The 20,785-nt window shown below is 42.2% G+C and overlaps 1 protein-coding gene across 5 annotated transcripts in view; it reads left to right on the top strand.

Moving 5' to 3' along the window:
* utrn (utrophin) overlaps positions 1-20,785 on the top strand; it is a gene marked incomplete at its 3' end in the record, with an annotated part of 191,344 nt that overhangs the window by 19,604 nt on the left and 150,955 nt on the right. For 4 of the 5 annotated variants that reach the window (XM_080490632.1, XM_080490633.1, XM_080490630.1 and 1 more), the window contains 18 exons: positions 2,391-2,452; positions 3,075-3,167; positions 4,895-4,972; positions 6,181-6,273; positions 6,945-7,117; positions 8,127-8,242; positions 9,440-9,606; positions 13,523-13,753; positions 15,230-15,411; positions 16,748-16,898; positions 17,184-17,303; positions 17,486-17,587; positions 17,715-17,822; positions 18,615-18,794; positions 18,901-19,058; positions 19,146-19,269; positions 19,391-19,478; positions 20,420-20,664. In XM_080490632.1, coding sequence (XP_080346758.1) covers positions 2,391-2,452; positions 3,075-3,167; positions 4,895-4,972; positions 6,181-6,273; positions 6,945-7,117; positions 8,127-8,242; positions 9,440-9,606; positions 13,523-13,753; positions 15,230-15,411; positions 16,748-16,898; positions 17,184-17,303; positions 17,486-17,587; positions 17,715-17,822; positions 18,615-18,794; positions 18,901-19,058; positions 19,146-19,269; positions 19,391-19,478; positions 20,420-20,664 — 2,471 coding nt within the window. The remainder of the gene's footprint in view (positions 1-2,390; positions 2,453-3,074; positions 3,168-4,894; positions 4,973-6,180; positions 6,274-6,944; positions 7,118-8,126; positions 8,243-9,439; positions 9,607-13,522; positions 13,754-15,229; positions 15,412-16,747; positions 16,899-17,183; positions 17,304-17,485; positions 17,588-17,714; positions 17,823-18,614; positions 18,795-18,900; positions 19,059-19,145; positions 19,270-19,390; positions 19,479-20,419; positions 20,665-20,785) is intronic. The other variant, XM_080490631.1, reaches the window with a different exon arrangement.

The raw sequence follows: 20,785 nt of genomic DNA, 5'->3' as shown, positions 1-20,785 counted from the left end.
CATCTTTCCTCTGTCATTTTGTGTTTGGTCTTTATTTCCTCTTATCGCCTTGCTTGCCCTTGTCATGGACATTTTTTTTTTAAACTCTTGGTGTCACTTAAATTTTCAACATGATCCAGTCTGTGTCTCCTGTGTGTTTTTAAGTCAGCCTTTATCTCTTTTAACAAGGGGTCCTTTAACTTCACATAAAATCCAAAATCCAGTTCCCCATTTTCAATTGTCAATCGAATAGATTATTTTGTTTGTCAGCCCCTGTCATTGAAGATTATTTGGAAAGTCTCTTCAGCAATAGCCGGGTTCTCTTCCAAGTTGCATGTAAGAAATGCATAACTTGCTTTTGAAAATATTAATTAAATGCAGGCCATGCCCTCTTCTGGAATGTTTTTTTTTTTTTTTTAGAAATACATAAATATTTGTGATCAAACATCACAGGAATCGTAGAAGTGTCAAAAACTAAGGCCAGTGCCAACTTATATTAGCCATAATACAAACCATAGATGAAAAAAAATTCACCTGTTCAGGTGAGTCTTTTTGCATATGTACTCTACTTTATTGTTGTTTCAGTCTGTCGTCTTCCTTTCTTTATCACATGAAGAAAGAAGCTTGCAAACAAGAGTTTCCCCAATTCAGCATTCTTAACCTGATCCACATGATCAGTCACATACACTCATTTGCTGTCACAAGCATCCACACACTCACACACGGTTAACGGAACACTATCGGGGGGGGCAACTGGATGCTTCAATGTTCAGAAACAGCGAGTCTCCAACCTTTGATTTGTGTCAAATATCAAAAATGGAAACTGCAGAGACACTCGCTGGTTGTCTACTTGTTATTTAAAGTTTTCAGGGTCACCACGTTTAATGGAGAAAATCCCCCCCCAAAACCCTCTTTTTCAAAAGCCGCCGCCTCACCTCTTCACCTCTGTTACCCTATCTCTGGCCTCCTCTTTGCTGAACATTCTTGTTTTCATGCCCCTTCTCACCCAGCCGGCGGCTGAACACACTCTGAACACACCCCAAACAAAGAAGCCAACGACTGCTGGGGCTGGTGATCATAACCTTTTAACCTTTTGTTCAGTTCATGGTGTTTTACACAACCTGCTGGTTGGGTGACACTGGCAGTTTACGCCACCCCCCCCCCCAACCCCGATTACAGTCGGAGTGTGACCCGGTGCTAAGAAGCAGATGTGAATGCACTTCTTTCCTTTGACCTGTTCCCTCGGGTGTAGCATTCTGAAACACACTGACAGCTTAATGAACTGGTTATTTAGGAGGTCACAGGAAAGGCAGGTGAAAAAGGAACGAAACCGAATGTAAATCAAAGCTGCAGGACGCAGCAGGATCCTTCCACCACCTCACTGATGTGTCAGATTGTTACTGTTGAGTCAATGCTGGGTTGTACTTTATTATTTCTCTACCATATACTTTAATATGTTTTCTACCACCACAGAGTTGATGCATGAGGGATTTTAGTGGTGCCTATCGACTAAACCTAACTTTAATTAAAACTAGTCGACCACTCAAAACAGGAACTAACAGACTAATATTGTTCTTGCTACCAAGTGAGGAGGCGGATATTTATGTGTTTACCCAGTTAAACGCAGGTATCCGAATCGTATTTCCTCGACAAACTATTACCTATATAATTTTAGGATTCCTTGTGCCACTAAATGTATTCTCCTGTCATCATTTATCCCGCTCATGTGAAAGAAATGTACATTAAATTTACTTGTCCTTCATGTGTGACGGGGTCAAGAAGTCCCTTCCTTGAAGGTCTGAGGTTTTGTATGAGCGAGTATGATCCATTACAGGGGCGAGCCATCGCCCAGGCACTTCAAAGCAGCTGACCCTCTCGCCTGACACACAATGAGGCCTTATTAGAGAGCCATGTTAGAATAAAGGAGGAGCAGCGAGAGAGGGAGTCAAGTGGGAAGGGAATGTGAAATATTTTCTGCAGAGATTCAGATTCAACCATTGTGAATGGTTGAAGGTGGTCACAGTGGTATCATTTTTTTGGGGGGGGGGGGGTTACGTCTGACGCTAAAGCACCGTTTGACATTTTGTACCCGTCGTCAAATTGCCTCCTCATCTATGTTTTGTTCCTGTAATTTTCTGATGTTCCAGCTACTTTGTTCTGGGGGGCTTTTAGGCCTCAGTGCCTTCGGTCACAATTACCAGCACGTCATTTTGAGATTGAATTTGGTCCACAAGTGTTTCCCAAAATAAACAAGTGCAAATGGACTTTAAGTGTTATTATTCTTTAACTTGCCGTCCCGCCAAAAAAAAAAAAAAAAAAGACTGGCTGTACCTACTGCTGATGTCCAATTTGTGATGCACCTGTTCACCTTGTTAACATCACCCTCTCATTTCTTATTTTATTTTTTGCAGATGAACATGACGCAGTACAGAAGAAAACTTTCACCAAATGGATTAATGCACAGTTCTCAAAGGTAATTGGAAACAGCGATGAACATCCAACTTTGCTTCTACAAATACACTTGTTTTATCACAATACAGACAGTTTATGTGCCAGATACTGCAGCATCACGTCTACTACAGGCTTTTACAGTCTGACAAGCAACCGTATGTGCTTGACGAAAAGCTACCTTGCCATCCAGTGACTCGCTCCAGCTTGTTGAAACATTGAAGTGTTCCCTATAAATGTTTTTTACAGGTGAATTTCCAGTGTCTCAGTATAATTTGTTGAAGCAACAAATGTCAATCAGACCTGCTGAGAATTGTGATAGAAGCTGTTAGCAGCAGTGTTAATCACCTTTCTGCGTGTGGTCCTGTTTTCGTTGGAATAAACACACATCATTTTGTAGCCACTCAGACTGTGACGTCTCCTTGTCTTTCACTACAATCTCCCCTATAACTGGATCCAGTTTTGTTATGGTTTATGGCATTTTCTTAAAATCCTCTGTTAGGTCGACCGTAGCCAGTAGCATTCAAAGCTCCTATTATGTGGAAATGCTCATTTCACGACAGTGACGTTTGGATTATTGTCTCTCAGCCACAGTCAGACTTTGAGTCAGAACCCAACCTTCCAGTTGTGTTGTTTTCTCCCATTAGACGGGGAAGACGCCCATCAAAGATATGTTCTCAGACCTGAGGGATGGGAGGAAGCTGCTGGACCTGCTGGAGGGGCTCACTGGCACAGTCCTGGTGAGTTTGTGTTTCTCTATCAGCCTCATCACGACGATCATGACCCGTGTTTACACTTCATTAGTACAAGCTTGGCAAATTCATTACTTGGGTGGGGCGCACATAAAGAGCTGACTTAAACAGTGGAGGCAAAGCCATTGAAAAGCCTGTGATACTTTGGCGGTACATGCAGTGGAATGATATGAGCACAATGAAATGTGACTGCAGAGATCATTCAAGTCAGCACAAGCGTGCGTAAACGCCAATTGTTTATGTTGCATCACTGAATGTAATTATATGATTAAACACCGCAGACAAACAAGGGGATTTGACTCCTTGATTTAATATTACTGTATAAGCACACATGAGAGAGCGAACCACTAGAGTGGTGTAGTGGTGAGCACTTTCATCAGGTTCTGTGTGGAGTTTGCATGTTCTCCTGTGCGTGTGCGAAGGTTTCCTCTCGCAAAAACAAAAGATGACCAGGGTGAACACTACCTTCATCCATAGTCAGCTGAGATCAGCTCCAGCACCCTGTGACCTGGATCTGGACGAAGTGTTATCGGAGATGGATGAATGCTGATTTCGCTCATTCCAAATTTTCAAACAAATGTTTTGCAAACAAACTTTTGCTAATTGTGACGTCTCACTATTTTCCAAATTGGTTGTTCCAAGTCCAATAGGGTGGCCTGGCCTTCTCTGCCCTGGGCTTAGTATTAAGTTACTTTGTTGGATCTGGAGCAAACTGGAAAAACTGGGTTTTTAAGGGTCCTTCTTACATGGCTGGTGTTTGGCTTCACTGTTAGTTTTGGATGATCAGAGATCTTTGCTATGCGCAAATTTGGGAGCTCAAGTAAAAACGTTTGAGTCTCGGCACCATTTGATATGTTTGCTTCTTGCAATATTTCACAACTCAGAAAAGACTTTTTGTATACCTGTTTTATGCTACATCATTATAAACAATTATGAAATAGAAGATGTAAACAATAAAAATGTGTTTTCTTTGTACAAATGTCTTCATTTTGCATGTGTGAAGACATTTTTATTTTACTGTCTCCTTGTCCTGCCTGTGTCATCTCTCTGCCACTCCGTCAGCAGCATATCAGCTTTCTCGCACCTGCAACTGTATGAAGTGCCAACTGCCTCTTACGCACACACACACACACACACACACACACACACACACACACACACACACACACACACACACACACACACACACACACACACACACACACACACACACACACACACACTGATAGCAGAATACTAATTCTATAATTGAGTGCTAACGAGTGGTCGAGCTATGTGCCGACTTGAAAGGGATTTGCAGTTGGCAGCTATTCATCCCGTCATTCTTTCCATAAGTTGGCCTGTGGACATTGCTGATAGGCTAATGGCTTGAATGGATGTATGGCGTGAAACACTCTGCTGAGTGATAACTTACTTTAACAGTGGATTCCCATGTTGTACTCCCTGGCTTTAACCAGCAGCAAGGTTATAGTTACCATCAGCGAGGTGAATGATTGTTAATGAGTATGTCATATTTTCATTTTCCCCAACTAACTGATTTCTGCTTAATTAAGAAAATGACTCCACGTATAGCTGTTAGCTGCACGAGTTGCCCAAGGAAGCGTGGACTAAAAGTGAACATTTCCATCATTGCATAGAGTCACGTCGTTGGATGTTTGGCTGTTGAACGGTGAACAGCCCATCAGCTGATTTCTGCTGTATTTCCTCTTCCTCAGACCAAAGAGCGAGGCTTCACCAGAGTGCACTCACTCAACAATGTCAACAAAGTGCTTCAAGTCTTGCATCAAAATAATGTGAGTACCTGTTTCTTTTCTTTTTTTTTTTCTTTTCTTTTTTTGCAGCTCGGTTCATGCTGAAACATTATTTTTTTTCAGCCGTTTATTTAGAAGACTGGTGAGTTATTTGCAGCTTCATACTCGAAGTAGAAAAAGGAGAACTGTAAACAGTAAAATGAGATGATGTCGTGTTATGATGAAGTAGAAACCCGCAAATATTTTCACAATAACGTTTTCAGTTCGGGTGGCACAGTCTCACTTAACAGTTTTCTGTGGCGATACAGGACTGGAAATCCATTTTGGTGCCTTATATTTGAATGCTTCACTCCACTCTTTCGTCCTCTTTTGTGGCTATAATAGTTGCTGATAATGCCCTGACCTTAGCAGTGGGAGATGAGTGGTGAAGCATGCTCATAGAACGTAACAGAGGCTGGGGTTGGCATGCAAACTCTGCTGGTTTGACTCCTGCATGAGCCCAAAACTTTTTTTTTCTTAAATTGGCTTGAGTTCTCACAAGCCTGTGCACTGGACGCAAATGGACAGAAGCTTTAGAAGGCTTTATGGACATTACAATATGTAGTATAAAAACAGCATTTATCATTGGCTTGTATGTATGAGTGGTGTTTAGTGAGAAAGATGAGGAGTGCTGGTTCAGCAGCATGAGGCTAATTAAGGACTTGGATGGTTCAGAGGTCAGCTCTGCATCGAGAGAGTGATCACATCATAGTTTGGCCAGACAGTTAACCCCATGTTCCACTCCATGCCCTGATCCTCTGCAAAATATTTATGTATAATCAGGCCACAGTCTCGGCCTCACCTTGTGTGATTAAACGTCTGACAAATCTGTAGACACACTTCATTGGAAGCGCTGGACGGGTGTAATTAGGCTGGCGTGATCCACTCTGTGGTTAAAATGCACAGGACAGGAGAATGCAGCTCCAGTCGAGTGAACGCTCGCTGAGCTGTGAGGCAGTATCATTTGTCAAGCTGCAAAGGAAAACCGAAATGTTTATTTCTGATCAGAGCAGTCCTTTTAAAGGGGAGGTCCTCTCATTGTACTCATCAAAGTATATTTACAGATGAAAGCAGTGCAGCTTCATATTAATAATCACATGGACTAAACTATTTGTGGCTAAAAGGGACTCAAAGTATTCTGTTTTTTTTAAATATTTTAAATGTATCTGGGTCAGATATGTGAGAGTATTATGGTCTGCTTCCTCCTTCAGGTTGATCTAGTGAACATAGGAGGAACTGATATCGTTGATGGGAACCACAAACTGACCTTGGGCCTCATATGGAGTATTATTCTACACTGGCAGGTGAGCGTTTTCCACACATCCACGCACGCACACACACACCTACACATGCACACGGGCTCATTAATGTTTGCTTTACGAGCTCACTGCTCGCTGAGGTTCCACAGGGATCACAAATGCTCATGATGGAAAATGAGCATTGAAGTGCACACATGAGTGCATGCATGCAAACAAACCCATCTTTCACTGCTTCATGGGTTTGAATGTGAAACATCTGGTGAACACCGTGAATCTAGAAGTTCTGATAGAAGAGCACAGTCTGTCATTTCCCTTAATATTAGTTTTTCAGTCTTCGGTTAATGTTGACATCACTCTGGTCAGACACAAAGCTTGGAGTTTGTGTTACAGTTCAATAATTTGTTCTAGAGACCTTTTTGCTTTCAGTGTGGGTATGAAGAATTTTGTTATTTTAGTGCACAACCTCTGAACTATGCAATCATCTTATTTTTTTGTTCTTTTGAGAAGCACCTCTTTCCATAACCTGTTGCTTAAAATGACTGCAAATGCTCCTATTCTCCATACACAGCTGGTAACGATCGGACATTAGAGTAACTTTATATGCCAACCAGACTATATTAACTAAACTTAGGAATAAGAAGGCACAAGACTGTTTGGGACTGTTCTTGCTTATTGATCTGTGTTGTGTATCTTTGTTTGTTCTCATTTTGCTGTAGGTAAAAGACATCATGAAGGACATTATGTCCAACCTGCAGCAGACCAACAGTGAAAAGATCTTGCTCAGCTGGGTACGGCAGTGCACCCGCTCTTACCCTGAAGTCAACGTGCTGAACTTCACCACCAGTTGGACTGATGGTCTTGCTCTCAACGGCGTCCTGCACCACTTCAGGTGAAGAAACACTGTGAAACTGGAAATGTGGGGCAAATATTTGGATGCTATGGTGTTGTAAAAACTTGAAAACTCCCCAGTAATATCAGGCTTTTGAGATGGATTATGTTTCATTTGGATTATATTGTGCTCTACAGGAACAGTTTTTGAATCGTTACATTTCAGACATGTTGTTAAATCTGTTACTGAGACAAAAGTCACCCGGCTTGAAAACTGAAGTTTCAAGTTAAGGCTGCAAACATAAGCCAAACGGCAGATGGACAATGATCAATAAAGGATTTCATGAAACCAAGTTGTGGAGGTTAGAAAGGTCAGTTGTGCAGCAACCTTCTTTCTGTGTGAGGGTTGAGGAAGGGTCACATTGAGAGGATACCCCAGCCGTGGCAGTGGCAGAGGGTCACTCCGACAGGTCAGCGCCTGCTGGGTGTGTGTACCCTGCCTGACTTGCTCTATTTACGCCTGCCGTGTCACTGTTTGCTCATGCTCGATGTGTGTGCCCACGCTGTTGTCTGTAAGTGAAAGAAAAAAGAGGGAGCCCAGTGTCAGAGGTGCCCTCCCCACCCCCGTTCTGTAACCCCCTGTCATGAGTCAGGACATGCACACAGATGCACGCCGGCCTGCGAGCTGTGAGAAAGCCCCGTGTTGGTTTAGACCTGGGCCTGGGCTTTAGGTGGATCACCGAACGCACACATTCCACACCCGACTGGCCTCTACATAAGTCCCCCACTGCAGCGCCCAGGCAAGAGTCCTGTTTGTGAACCCCTCATAAATTGACACATTAAAATTTGCGAGGGCGATTATCAGAAAAGTAGTCTATTGTTATGTTATTGAACCGTGAACACAACAAAGTTTCTATCTTTTGTTTTTGAAAGTTTTTGTGCTTCGCTTCACATAAAAACTCACTTTGTAAACTGTACACGTTAACGCATATGGATCATAAATAACCTCAAACTGTCTGTATGTTTGAAACTGTCTCTTATTGTTGCTGTTTTTTGTTTTGCGACTGTAGGCCAGAAGCCTTCAGCTGGGATCAGGTCCTCAGACTAAGCCCCGTGGAGCGCCTGGATCATGCCTTCACTGTAGCCAAAGACCAGTTAGCTATCGAGAGACTACTGGACCCTGAAGGTATTGCTATTCTGGGCTACTTTAACTCTTTGATACGATTTTTACTTGCGAACAAACTTTGAGTCAGATCAATTGAAGCGTGAATGCAGCACAAGATGAAAAGCATCTCAACTGGCTGGACATGACAGGACCTGCTGTCTTCATGCAGCAGCAGGGATGTGGTGCGTGCAACTGAAGAATTCCTGTTGCATTTACTGCTTTCATACATTTTCTAATAAAATCTAGCTCTCTAATGTAGAAAAGGCAGTCACAAAAATACTGAAAGTGCACATTTTCCCCAGCAACATTGAAACATTCATAGAACAATCCATTAGCGGTTTTGAGTTGTTCCATTTTAAGGTAAAAGTCTCTGATGACGGGCTGTTTGACGTGGATTGTTCGAGGTTACTGTCATGCCCAAGATAATAAACTGCACATGTTTTCTTTATGAATCTTTGGAAGGGAGCAGTGTGGGATCGGCTGCTGAAATATTTCCAATTAGATTTATTCCCCCCATAGAGATTACAGCTTTTTCACTAACAGATAGGACAAGATACATAGAGTAAATGTATTTTAACATCTGAGTTGAGCAGAGCAACCAAGAAGGGAGAGCAAATCACATGTGAACATATCAGCCTTTCAGTTATAAACAGTGAAAATTTGTAAAAAAAACTATGTTTTAATATGTACAACAGAAACCTTAAGTGGGCTTTATGGAATTGTAGAATAATTGGATACAGCAGGGAAACAGCAGCCTTTTAAAATATTATATATATAAAAAAAAAGGAGTGACATAAATTTTTCTGTCCGAAATTCCTGCTTATTAAAACGTAGTTTCTGTTCACCTTCATGTCCTGCCAGTAGTTGGATAAACTCAGAGGAATGAAAACCTTCATGTGGGCCCTGGCTATAGATCTGTAGTAAGTTAGATGCAGGTGCCCGAGTTGTCCAAACTAAAACACTTGTTTTTATGTTATAAAATAGAATTCTTTTATTGTCATTATACAAGTACAACAGAGTTAAACTGTAAATTGTGACTGAAGAGGAGTAGTACCAGGCCTGTATCAAAGCCATTTTCAATTAATACATTTGGTCTTGTTTCATTTCCCAAGCCTTTTCCCATATGATCGTCCACCTGCCTCTCATGCGCACTTTAAATCCCCTCATGTTTCCGTCCTGCGTCCCCACACACACCTTTTTGCTCCCCCCCTCTCTCAGACGTGGCAGTGCAGTTACCAGATAAGAAGTCCATCATCATGTACATAACATCGCTTTTTGCCGTGCTGCCCAAAGACGTGAGCATGGAGGCCATCAGAGAAGTAGAGACCCTGCCACGCAAATTCAAAGTGGAGGCTGAGGACTCGGGTCCAGGTCTCAGTGCCAAGGTAAGATTTATGGTACCGTTACATCATGTGACTCTGGATCAAAGTTGAGGAATTTATTGCTAAAATCAAAAGTGCTTAGTTCCTTTTCTGTTTTTCATGATGCTGTGCACACATGAAGTACACTTCACTTCCTTTCAAATGAACAATTTAAGTTTATAACCTGCTATAAAAGATTTACATGAAACTGGAAAACAAACCAGAAGTCTGTGAGTGAGTGTGACTGACAATGTAAAGTTCTTTGAGACTGCTGAAGCTGTGAAAAAATATATGTGAATTACTTTTGTGGATTGATAAATGGTTCAATCATTTCTTCTTCTCAGTCTGTAGAAACTGTGAAAAGAAACACGCTGGCTCAACTTAAAACGATTAAATTATTCATTAAGCCATTGTGGGAGATTCCTTTTGGGGTACGTCAGGCTCATAATAGTAAGACAAAAGTGAATATGACAACATAGTCTGTAATATTTTTTGCAACTGTTACACTGTTATGAATTTTAAGTTGGACCAATTAGATTTCTCAATGTCTTGCAAATTTATGTTGGTTTTGACAGAAATAATTGACGACCGAAAACAAACAAACATGTATTGGTATCTTGAACTGTACCAACTTGAAGGATAAAAGTTGCACAGATTAAGCATTTCATTGCATGAAGTTATCTTTTTGAAGATAATTAGTTAGGTAAAACCTTGTTGTCTACCTTTCCACTAAAAGGCTAAACCTTTGAAAAACCATATGCTGTATGTGCAATGCTATTTAGATGTAAGCTTTTGGACCTGCTGTGTTGACCATTTAGAAAAACTGTGTAATGGGGTTTGTGTTTCAGCCACTTCTCTCTGATGTTGTTACAGTGGATCATGTGATCTACATGTTTGATCAGTTTCGTGCTCAAGGGCCTAGTTCAGGCAAGCAAACTTTATTTGTGTTGCACATTTCAGCAACACGGTGGTTCAAAGTGTTTTGCTTTCACAACAAACTATCAATTAAAACGTAGAGAGATAAGAGCATAAAATGATTACTAAAACATAAAAGAAAAACCAGAAGAATAAATCAGAATGAAAAGTATTGAAAAACAGTGCAGCATGGCATGAGTTGTTACTTAACTGGCTGCAGCAAACAGAAAGGTATTTAACCTTGTTATTTGTTTATATATTTTTTGAAATCTGTAGCCACCCTGCAGGTTTGTTGAAGTTCATTCCTAATATTTGGTGTATTAAGACTAAAAGCAGCTTCTGCATGTTTGTTTGTGACTCTGGGAACAGAAAGCAGGTTTGATCCAGACCACCTGGAGAAGGGCAGGGAGCCACTGTCAGCAGTGGGATTTGAACCAGTGGATTTTCAGTTTCCAGCTTGCTTTCCTAACCTCTAGGCCTCCATTGTCCCTATAGAACAACTGTGTAATCCAATCCTGAGATAATGCCCGGTGGTGCAGTTATTTTAGTAGCGGGCATGATGCTTCGGACCAGCTGGGACATTTTCTCCCCAGTGACTGCCCGAGCTCCCCGTCTTTCCTCATGTAAAGACACTGGGTGTGCAAAAAGTCCAATTTCTAAGTGCTTCGATCTCGCTATGCACACGAACCGGGAATATTGTGAAGTTTCTTGTTGCGTGTTGCCAGATTGAATGAGTCAGTCCACTATTAGGAAAAGAGGTGTCCTTCATTCTCTCCATGAAAAAAAACAGCAGGCACAGGCAAATAGAGAGCGAAGCCATGACTCACCCGTCTCACATTATCCAACAGACCGAGCAACTCGATGGAAACACCATGATAGAAGGAAAAGGGGGAATGAATTGGTGGGAATTGGGTGTGTGAGCACAGATTTGATGGAAAAGGTTTTTTTTTTTTTGTTTTTTTTGCTTTAAGGCACATGCGGTGGAGGGGGAATGGCTGAAGTTTGGGGCCGATATGTTTAAATGCTTAACATCTGTGGTAGTTGTACAATACAATCAGCTTGATTTGAATAAACTTCTGTTAATGCACAACCTTCCCTTGTTATGGATTCGTCCTGACACCATGTATTTCAGTGAAATGCAGCTTTATCAGTCATTCCGATTTGAATGTGCACTCCAGTTTTTCAGCCCCTCTCGTCTTGCGGTGCTGTTCAGTCACATGCAATCCTGAGGCAGCTCATTTCAGAGGTTTTTCAGTAAGAACTTAGAAAATCCAGAAACCGCCTCTTAAGTTTTTATTGCCCCTGGGCACATACTTCACACACCCTGGAATGACGGCTGGAAAACTCTTTTACATAATGCTCTGATTGGTCCAACCATAGGTTTACTTTCCTGGCACGCGTCCTCTCCCCATAGGAAGTGATGCGTATTACTGCCGGGAGTGGGACTGAGTGGGGGAATAATAAAGGCCTGTGTTTCTGAGGGGTATGTTTGCCCCCTCAGTTTTTTGGATGCACAATACTTATTGTTTCGATATTTTTAACCATGAGTTCATCTGCTTTCAATACTTGTTGTCTTGATGTAACCACATGTTTTTCATTACCAGTTTAGAGCTTGTCATATCATTGATTCTGTGGGCGCTGGTGTGTGAATGATAATGCATCACATGCTCAGTGATCACGGCTTCAAATGTGATGAATGCAGAAAGTGAGCGGAGCAATTCATCTGGTGATAATAAAGTGTTCTGTTGAGCCAGACCACAACTATTTTACAGCCGTTCAAGTCAATAAATAGAGCGGGGCTGCAGTTTTTCTCTTCTTCTCTCCCCCAGTAGCTAAAGTATGTTTCAGCCAGCGTGCCGTGGGGTAACATGAGGGCTTACAGGGCTGTTGTTACTTATTCCAAAATATCCAAAAGGTCATCGAATGTTTTCATCAGGCGACCTTTTATGAGTTTGCTGCACAGACGTTACCACTGTGTAATTTCAGCCCGGAAAACAAAGGCCTGTTTGAGTTGCAGCAGTTGATACACACCCATTAGCATTTCTGTCATCTCTGTCATCTCTGTCTTGGTGTGACTCCCGACTGTTGAGGCATTTTCTACCGTTCATTTCAGAGTTGTATGTCTTGTAGCTTTTTGAAAGTCTTGTTAGTTCCTTCACAAATATGGAGACATCGAACAGTTTGCTCCTTCTACAGAGGACATTGTAGTTTGAATTGACATTTTTTGGATTGAAATTCCAGAAACAGTTTATGTGAGAAGCTGCACAGTGGTGTTGTGGAAAGCATTCTTGCCTCATTCCAAGTCCTGAGTTTTAATCTGGGCTTTCAGACCTTTCTGTGTGAAGTTTGCATGTTATCCCAACTTCAATCCAAAAATGGGTTTTGACCAGGGAATATTTTGAGGCCATTGGCCTTGCTCAGGGGTCACAAACCTGCATGATTACCTAGGCCAACATCCCATAAGTCAGCAGGAGTTGCTCCATTGCCCCGACTGCAAGTTGAATAAAGCAATATAGAAGACGGAAGGATGGATGGATTAACTCTACTTCTTAAATGTTTCACTCTGTTTTTTCACACTTCAAAGCTGCGTCTTTCATCTTTTCTGATCGAACTTCTCACCCTATCCTTGCTGGTCGCGTGCCTTTAAAGGGACTGCTATTCTTGAAGTTAGCATTGAGCCGGTGGAAACCACCCAGCTTTCCATAAAAACCCTGACGTTTTTTTGTTTTAAACAGAGCAGTGTAGATCTTTATGCGTTCTGCACAGCAGCATGGCCACCTTCTCAGAAACTATTATCCTGAGACCTTTAGCATTGTGTATAATATCATCATGTCAATGAATTTTTGTGTATGTTGAGATGATGAAAAACTACATTCCTCTTGCTTCATTCTGTCGTTATTGAGTTTTGCACTTGAAACTCGCAGCAGTGTTTTCATACTAATGGATTGATGATATGAGCAGATGTAAACACAGTGTCTGTAATTTGGCCAGGACTTTCCTTTATATTCTGCCTCACGTTCCACAGAATGTGCAGATGGAAGACGCAGGCAGCAGCCCGCGGCCCGAGACTCCCAGCACCCTGACGGAGATGGAGGGGGAGCTGGAGGGCAGTCTGCTGGAGGTGGACCTCGACAGCTACCAGACGACGCTGGAGGAGGTTTTGACTTGGCTGCTGTCAGCTGAGGACACCCTCCATGTTCAGGACGAGGTGTCAGACGATGTGGAAGAAGTCAAGGAGCAGTTTCACACGCACGAGGTAAAAGGGAACATAAAAATCGTCCATAGCCTTGTAGAGATGCAAGCATGCATTTGTAAATTCCAAGGTGCAAAGAGCTCTAATAAGTCATACATCTCTTGTTTATTGGATCTAATTTTTCTTTCTTTTTATTGGACAAATTGCATTGTTAAAGCCTTGCTCTGGGGGCACATACAGGAGACCTGTTGACAGTAGGTTTGAAACCAGCAATCTTCTGGTTACAAGCTTGTTTCCTAACCTCTCAACCACCACAGTCTCAAAACCAAGAATAAATACCAGAAGTTAAATAGTCTTATTCATGAAACGAGAAAACTTTGACTGACTCATCTATTAGTTGTAGTGTTTCTAAATTGAGTCCACTAAGGCTCTCTAATCTGTGCCCTAATGTGTGCATCATTCTATCAGGAAAAACCAAGCTGACTATATAACCTTCTTTCTGAAGTCATATCCAGGAATTCCCCACCTGAGCACTTTTTTTATACCAAAATCCAGTGTTGTTGGCAAAATATACAGGATCTATTGTTATGTGTAATTAAAACTTCTTTGGATTTCGAAAACAAAAAAAAAAAGAAATAATATTTGAAACAAATGTAGGACAATGTTTTTAGGACAGATTACGCTACTTTAAGAAAGATGCAGTTAGTCTCCACTCAGACTGGTGACAGATAAAGGCCTCCCACAACCAGCAGTGCATGCTCTCTACATGTTGGAGATGCCAGGAATTCCTCTGGGAACAGTAGAGCAGGGCACGCCATGGTGCCCCGGCCCGGAGCTCAGTTGCTTACTTGACAAGGCGTAGTTACAATGTTTGTGTCTGTGCATGTGTATAAAAGAGCTTTGGCTGGATTCCCTTGGCTAAAATGTGAATACTTGTGAAGTTCAATGTTTGGAATTCAGGTCAAAGCGGAAAGCTGGTAGTGAGAAGGCAAGCTACAAAGTCCAAAGCTTCTTTTAACAGCCAAGCTTTTTCGGAGGCAAAAGAAACAACGACAAAAAATAATCCAGTTTTGGTTGAGCATTTGTGTTCCCCTACTTTCTCCGGTTATAACAACTGAGCCACTTCTAAACAAAGTACCATGAGGTGCAGTTAAAATGCTTACTCATCCAGAGAAATCAAAGAAACAGTAATAACTCAATTCACTATTCCTATTTATTCAGTGGCATAAATGAGGCTCTGGTTGATTTATGTGCACAGGTGAAACCCATTGCTTCTGCAGGGCATTATTAAACGTTATCCATTGAGATAGGAGGTGTGCGAAGTAGAAAAATGCAGATTTTGGCGTGTTCCTGCAATAACTAGCCTGGAGCAGCAAATTAATGACCTCTTCTCCTTCAGCCGCCATGTTAGCATAATCTGAATGAGGATATTTTCAGGGACAGAGATTGTGTAATGATTTACAAGTTGCGCTTTTTAGTCATTTCCCCACCCTGATTAATGTTTTCCACGACATTTTATTTTCTCAATCTTGTTTTCAGGCCTTCATGATGGAGCTGACAGCACATCAGAGCAGCGTGGGTAATGTGCTGCAAGGAGGGAACCAACTGATTGCTCAGGGCATCCTGACAGAAGAGGAAGAAAACGAGATCCGGGAACAGATGACGCTCCTCAACTCCCGCTGGGAGAGCCTCCGAGTGGCCAGCATGGATCGCCAGGCCAGGTAGAAAAACCCACCATTTCTTGGAATGTTTGTCAAATGTTATCCACTTGGAATTTATTTCTGTTTTAAGAGAAATGCTAGACTAAAATGCCCAGTTTACACAGGTATAGTCAGATTGTGTGTTCACTCAGATTACTTTTGCCAATACGAAGAGCAGCAGATGAGGAACACAATTGTGACCAACAGTAAAACTGAACAGATGAACTGACTACATGAAACACGAAGACACCAGAAAACTATGGAGGAAAACAGGGCAAAGCACAACACTGAAAGATCAGGACCATTACAATCATATCAAGTCCCGAGGGTGAGTTTGCTGGTTACAGCTACTCGTAGGACAGTCCCAGGTTTCATACTTACCTGATGTACAGCATGTGCAGTCTGAAATATATATTTACACATGAGGTATTGGGAATGTCATTATCCAGGACAACATTTTCTTAGCATACTCTTAAAATACAACACAATAATAACACCGCCACAGACCTTGCAATGCCGGAACACGCTGTAAAATGTAGAGATACAAACGAAAAATCAACAATAGTTTCCAGACAAGCAAGAGGAAAGATTAGAAAGACACTGAGAATCACAGTCTGATTGGTTGATCAAACATTGCAACATTACCAACAGATTATCTACTCCAAAAAAACACAGCATAGTCTTGGACACATGAATACACGTATGCCCTCGCTTCAGTGGTAAACAGACTATGCACTAGGTTTATTTTACAAGAACTTTCCAAGTAAAACTTCCCTCAATCTGGATTTCGATTTCTCCAAAAACAATATAGAGTAGCTGTGCATCGGCCCAAAATTTAAGTCAATAAATCGAGTAATGTTGTGAGCTGGCGCTGTGTTTTGCTGATTGGGGAAAAGTCGAACGTGAGATTTGATCCTTTTTGTACTGTACTACAAACTGCCTGCTGGCTGTGATTTCTCTGTTCAGCTCAGCTGTTTGTAATTTTTCTCTGTGAAGAAAGCACAAGGCTGCCATTTATGCAAAGATGACCCTGGATAAACCTTGAGCCTTCCAACGACCAACACGTCCAACCTTAAGTCTACGCTATCAAGGTTTATGATGCTCTGCACTGGCACAAGTGCGCGGTTCTGTGATCGTGAGGAAATCGTATTAATTTTGTCCACTTCACCATCTGTTGACCATGATAGGTGGCACGTGGGCTCGTACGTGCCATGACTCACCGTCCGTGGAGTTAGCGTACGGCATTGTCACTCCTTTCACAGTGGTTATGCCACTCTGTTGCAGCAGGCTGATTTATCTTTTGTGTCCCTTCCTAACTTTTATGTTCTTTTTTTATTGTTCCTTTGTTTCTGTCAAGGCTCCATGAAGTCCTGATGGACCTCCAGCAGCAGCAGTTACAGCAGCTTTCTGACTGGCTCACGCTGACCGAGGAGCGCATAAGAAATATCGAGATAGAACCAACAGCAAAAGACCTGGAGCTCTACAAGGAAAAGATAGAGCAGCACAAAGTGATTATACCGTTATTATAACATCAAACTACTTATCTTGCTTGAGCTACACCAATGAAAAATGAGTAATTGATTTTATTAAAGACATAACTAAGTGGTCTAGATGTGTCTGTTTGTAGTTATTCCACTTTTTTTATTGGCAATTGAGTGAGCACTTATCATATATTTGATCCTCCACTTTAATGAGTCATTCCCAGTCTCCATAAAGTTCAATAATATCTTTGCCAGCTCGGTTAATGGTTAATATGTCACCATGCTCAGGTAGCTTTTTGTGTCTCTGCACAGGAGCTTCAGAATGACCTGGAGGCCGAGCAGGTGAAGGTCAACTCTCTAACTCACATGGTCGTTGTGGTGGACGAGAACAGTGGTGAGAGTGCCACTGCTGCCCTGGAAGACCAATTACAAGTAAGCTTTAATCCACACACACTCATAGTATACTGTATTTCTAATTGTATCTCCAGTATCAGGCAGCTTACGTGAACTTTGCTTAGATTTTCTAACTTTAAATAGCTTTTTTTATGCTAATCTTTAGTAGTAAAGCACTTTTACCCGGTTGTTGCTTATTGCTGTCGGTATCTTTCTTTCAGTCTTTGGGGGAACGCTGGGCTGCTGTCTGTCGTTGGACAGAAGAGAGATGGCACAAGCTGCAGGAAGTCTCATTGGTTTGGCAACAGCTTATATCTGACCAGGTAGATTCCTTCATCTGTGGTCGGAAAGACATATTTCTTGGAATTCCGATATAATGATGCAATAACGTTTCTGTTAATACAGCTTGCTATATGTAGAAATTAAGGATATTTTTCACCTCTTGCGCAGAGTCTTTTTAAAGCATGGCTGGCTGAAAAGGAGACGGCCTTGAATGAAGTTCAAACCAGCAACTTTAAAGACTCCAGTGAAATGAACACTAACGTGCGCCGATTAGCAGTAAGTGAAGTCTTCGTTTTATATAAACTCCCCTACGATTTATAAAAATTGTAGGATTGACTTTATTGTCTTTGTTCTTTATTCATATGAAATGACATTCAGACTTCAATCTTTACCAAAGCAATTATAAAAGAAATCTAAATCTATGAACAATAAATTAATCGGATGAGCATCCCCTCCCAACTGATAGAAAGTGAGAGTGATGTAAGTTATTGTTGTGGGTGGGTGGTAGAACTGAGGTGTGATAGATGTCACCGCTCTGAAGAAGAAGCTGTTCCTCAGTCTGCTTGTACATGATTGTTTTGTTCTGTAGGTTTTGCCCAAAGGCAAAACTTCAAATAGTGTGTGTCCGGAGCGAGAGGTGTCCGAGATAATGCTGGTGGCTTTTGTCCCTGTATGATTGGAATAAAGATCCTCCCGGTTTGGAAGCTCCACCACATGTTGTGCAGTCTCACTCAAATGGTGTCGGTCCTTCAGATCAGCTGTTGTGCAGCTTTTGTTCCCGCACTGTGAGTTTCAGCTGCAGTTTCTGGGGCATCTGGGCCAGTTTGAGCTTCCTGATTCCTGAGTTTTCGGACTTTGTTAGTTGGTTGGATTAGGTGACCGAAAGAAATTTGAGGAGGTGGAGGCCAATTCCTCTCTCTCCTGAACTCGGTGGTCATCTCCTTGTGGTTCACTATAATCTGGATAAGACATTAGCATCCAATTGAATGATTGCCGTTCGCAGCTGCAAAAGTTATTTCCCTTAAATTCCAAATTTTCAATTTTGCATATTTTGCTCATCCGCCCTAGATTTTAAAAGAAGACATGGAAAAGAAGAAAAAGACTCTGGACAAGCTCTCTGATGCAGGACAGGATGTGATACAGCTGCTGCGAAGCGCTGAGGCAGGCGCTAAGATTGAGGCCGACACGGAGGAGCTGGCTCATAGATGGGACAACCTGGTGCAGAAGCTGGAGGATTGCTCCTTTCAGGTGTGTGTTTGGTATTTCCAGTATTTCTCTCAGTTTCATGTTCTTGATTTGCTTTTGACTTGTTTACTGAGGTTAGATGTCTGTTAATCTGCTTCCCACTGTTCAGGTCATGGAAGCTGCGACAGATGCTGGGATGACTCAGGCAGAAGATCAGGTCGTCATGGATACAGTCGATGCGGCAGCTTTCACCGTGGACCAGGCGCTGGCCCCACCTGCACCCCCAAAGAAACGCCTTGTCGAGACAGAAGCCGAAGTCAAAAAAGTGTAAGAACTAGAACAGAAAATAAGATCAGGATTGTCATTCATTTAAACGCAACCATAATTACACACATTGCTCTTTGTGTTGTGCAGGTTTGAAAACAAACTTTCTGACTTGTCGAGTTGGATTGCAACATGGAAGACGTCTGCTCAGGCCCTGGCCACAACACACCCCGAGTCCACGCTCCACACCCCAGACATGCAGGAGAGCCTGGAGGTAATCCTGCAGATAGTCCTGCTTAAAACCCACATTTATTATTCATTAGGATGAAAGCTTGAATTGAGAGAAAATGTTTCGAAAACTGCACTTGAATTGTGTGTTAAAAAAATTCTCTCAGAGTTTGGAGTTGGAGCTCAACGCAAAGGAAGCTGCAGTCGGTCAAGTGGTTCAGGAGGGGCGAGGCCTGATTGACCAACTTGAGAGAGGTAAAAATTGGTTATGATTCATTTGTCAAGTTTTGTCAAATATTGTATTTTCAAGTGTGCAAAGATCTTGACTCATTTGTACTGTTTTAATGCCGCTCATGACTACTGCCCCTCCCTCCCCAGTTTCTGTTTCCTCTTGAATTGTTTGCCTCGTAACGGTTTACTACTTTCCTGCAGCTGCTTGACATTTTCTGGCTGTTTTCAAGCCAACGTTTGTCTTTTATTGTTGTTTAGATTTAGATGCCAGTAATCTAAACGCGTGTTTGTGGACATAATAGTAAAAATCTGTCAGCCCGCGGGGTAGCTGATTTCATATAGCTGCTCAGTGAAATGGAGAAGCACTCAGGGTTTTTTATGTGCTTACAGTGTTCTGGAGGCGGCGAGAGGTAGTGGAGCACCTCTGCCAAGTTGGAGTAAATTTGTTAAATGCCAGCTTTCCCTTAAAGTGGGCTTGTTTAAAGGAATGTTTTGTTCACAGTGGCCGTCAGAACACAGGCTTGGATCATGCTCAGACCCACCCACCTATCTATCCTTCCAGCTTTTCTTCTTCATGTTTTATCTAACACAAGGTTGTGGGCAGGTTGAAGCTATTCCTGGTTCACTGTGGACCCCCCCCCCCCCCCCCCCCAAGTATACACAGGGACCGATATTAACACCGAGAGGGACCGTTTAGTGCAGGGATGTCAAATATAAGGCCCATGGGCTAAAACCGGCCAATGAAACGACCAAGCAAATTGTAAAAACGTGACAAAAAAAAAAAAACAGGAGTTCTATTAGAATACTGGACTTAACACAACACTGAGACCCAAGATAGAGAAAGGGAGAACATTCAAAGTGCACGAAGAAAGGCCTCCGAGCTCAATCGCACTCGGATGAAATGTGTTAAAGATAATCTGAAAGCCTGACTGATTATGCATTATGTCTCCATGTGTTCCTCACAGAAGCTGTGAACGTGGACTCAGTGAGAACGAACGTTGACTTGATCCAGACGGAGTGGGACGCCTGTGCCAGGGAGCTCCAGGCAGCTCGTGAGCGGGTTCACACTCAGTCAAGAGTTAGAGCGGTTTCTGCAAAACTTGCAGACTTGGACCAGGTCTTGGAAGAACAGGACAAGTGGCTGAAGACCACCTCGGCTGTGGAAGAATGCGATGAGGATACACTCAGAAACCTGAGTGGTCAATGTCAAGTAAGATTCAGGCTGCATTTATGTTCCAAATTCAAGCATTTGAAAGTAGTTGAAACAACCACCAATATCAGTGGAAGGTACACAATAAGATGGATAAAACCTTTTCTTGAGTGTGAAGCTC

This window comes from Lipophrys pholis (assembly GCF_963383615.2).
Source record: "Lipophrys pholis genome assembly, chromosome: 21".
Lineage (NCBI taxonomy): Eukaryota > Metazoa > Chordata > Actinopteri > Blenniiformes > Blenniidae > Lipophrys > Lipophrys pholis.
The sequence above is the reverse complement of the archived record's forward strand: the minus strand, read 5'-3'. Positions and strand labels throughout refer to the sequence as shown.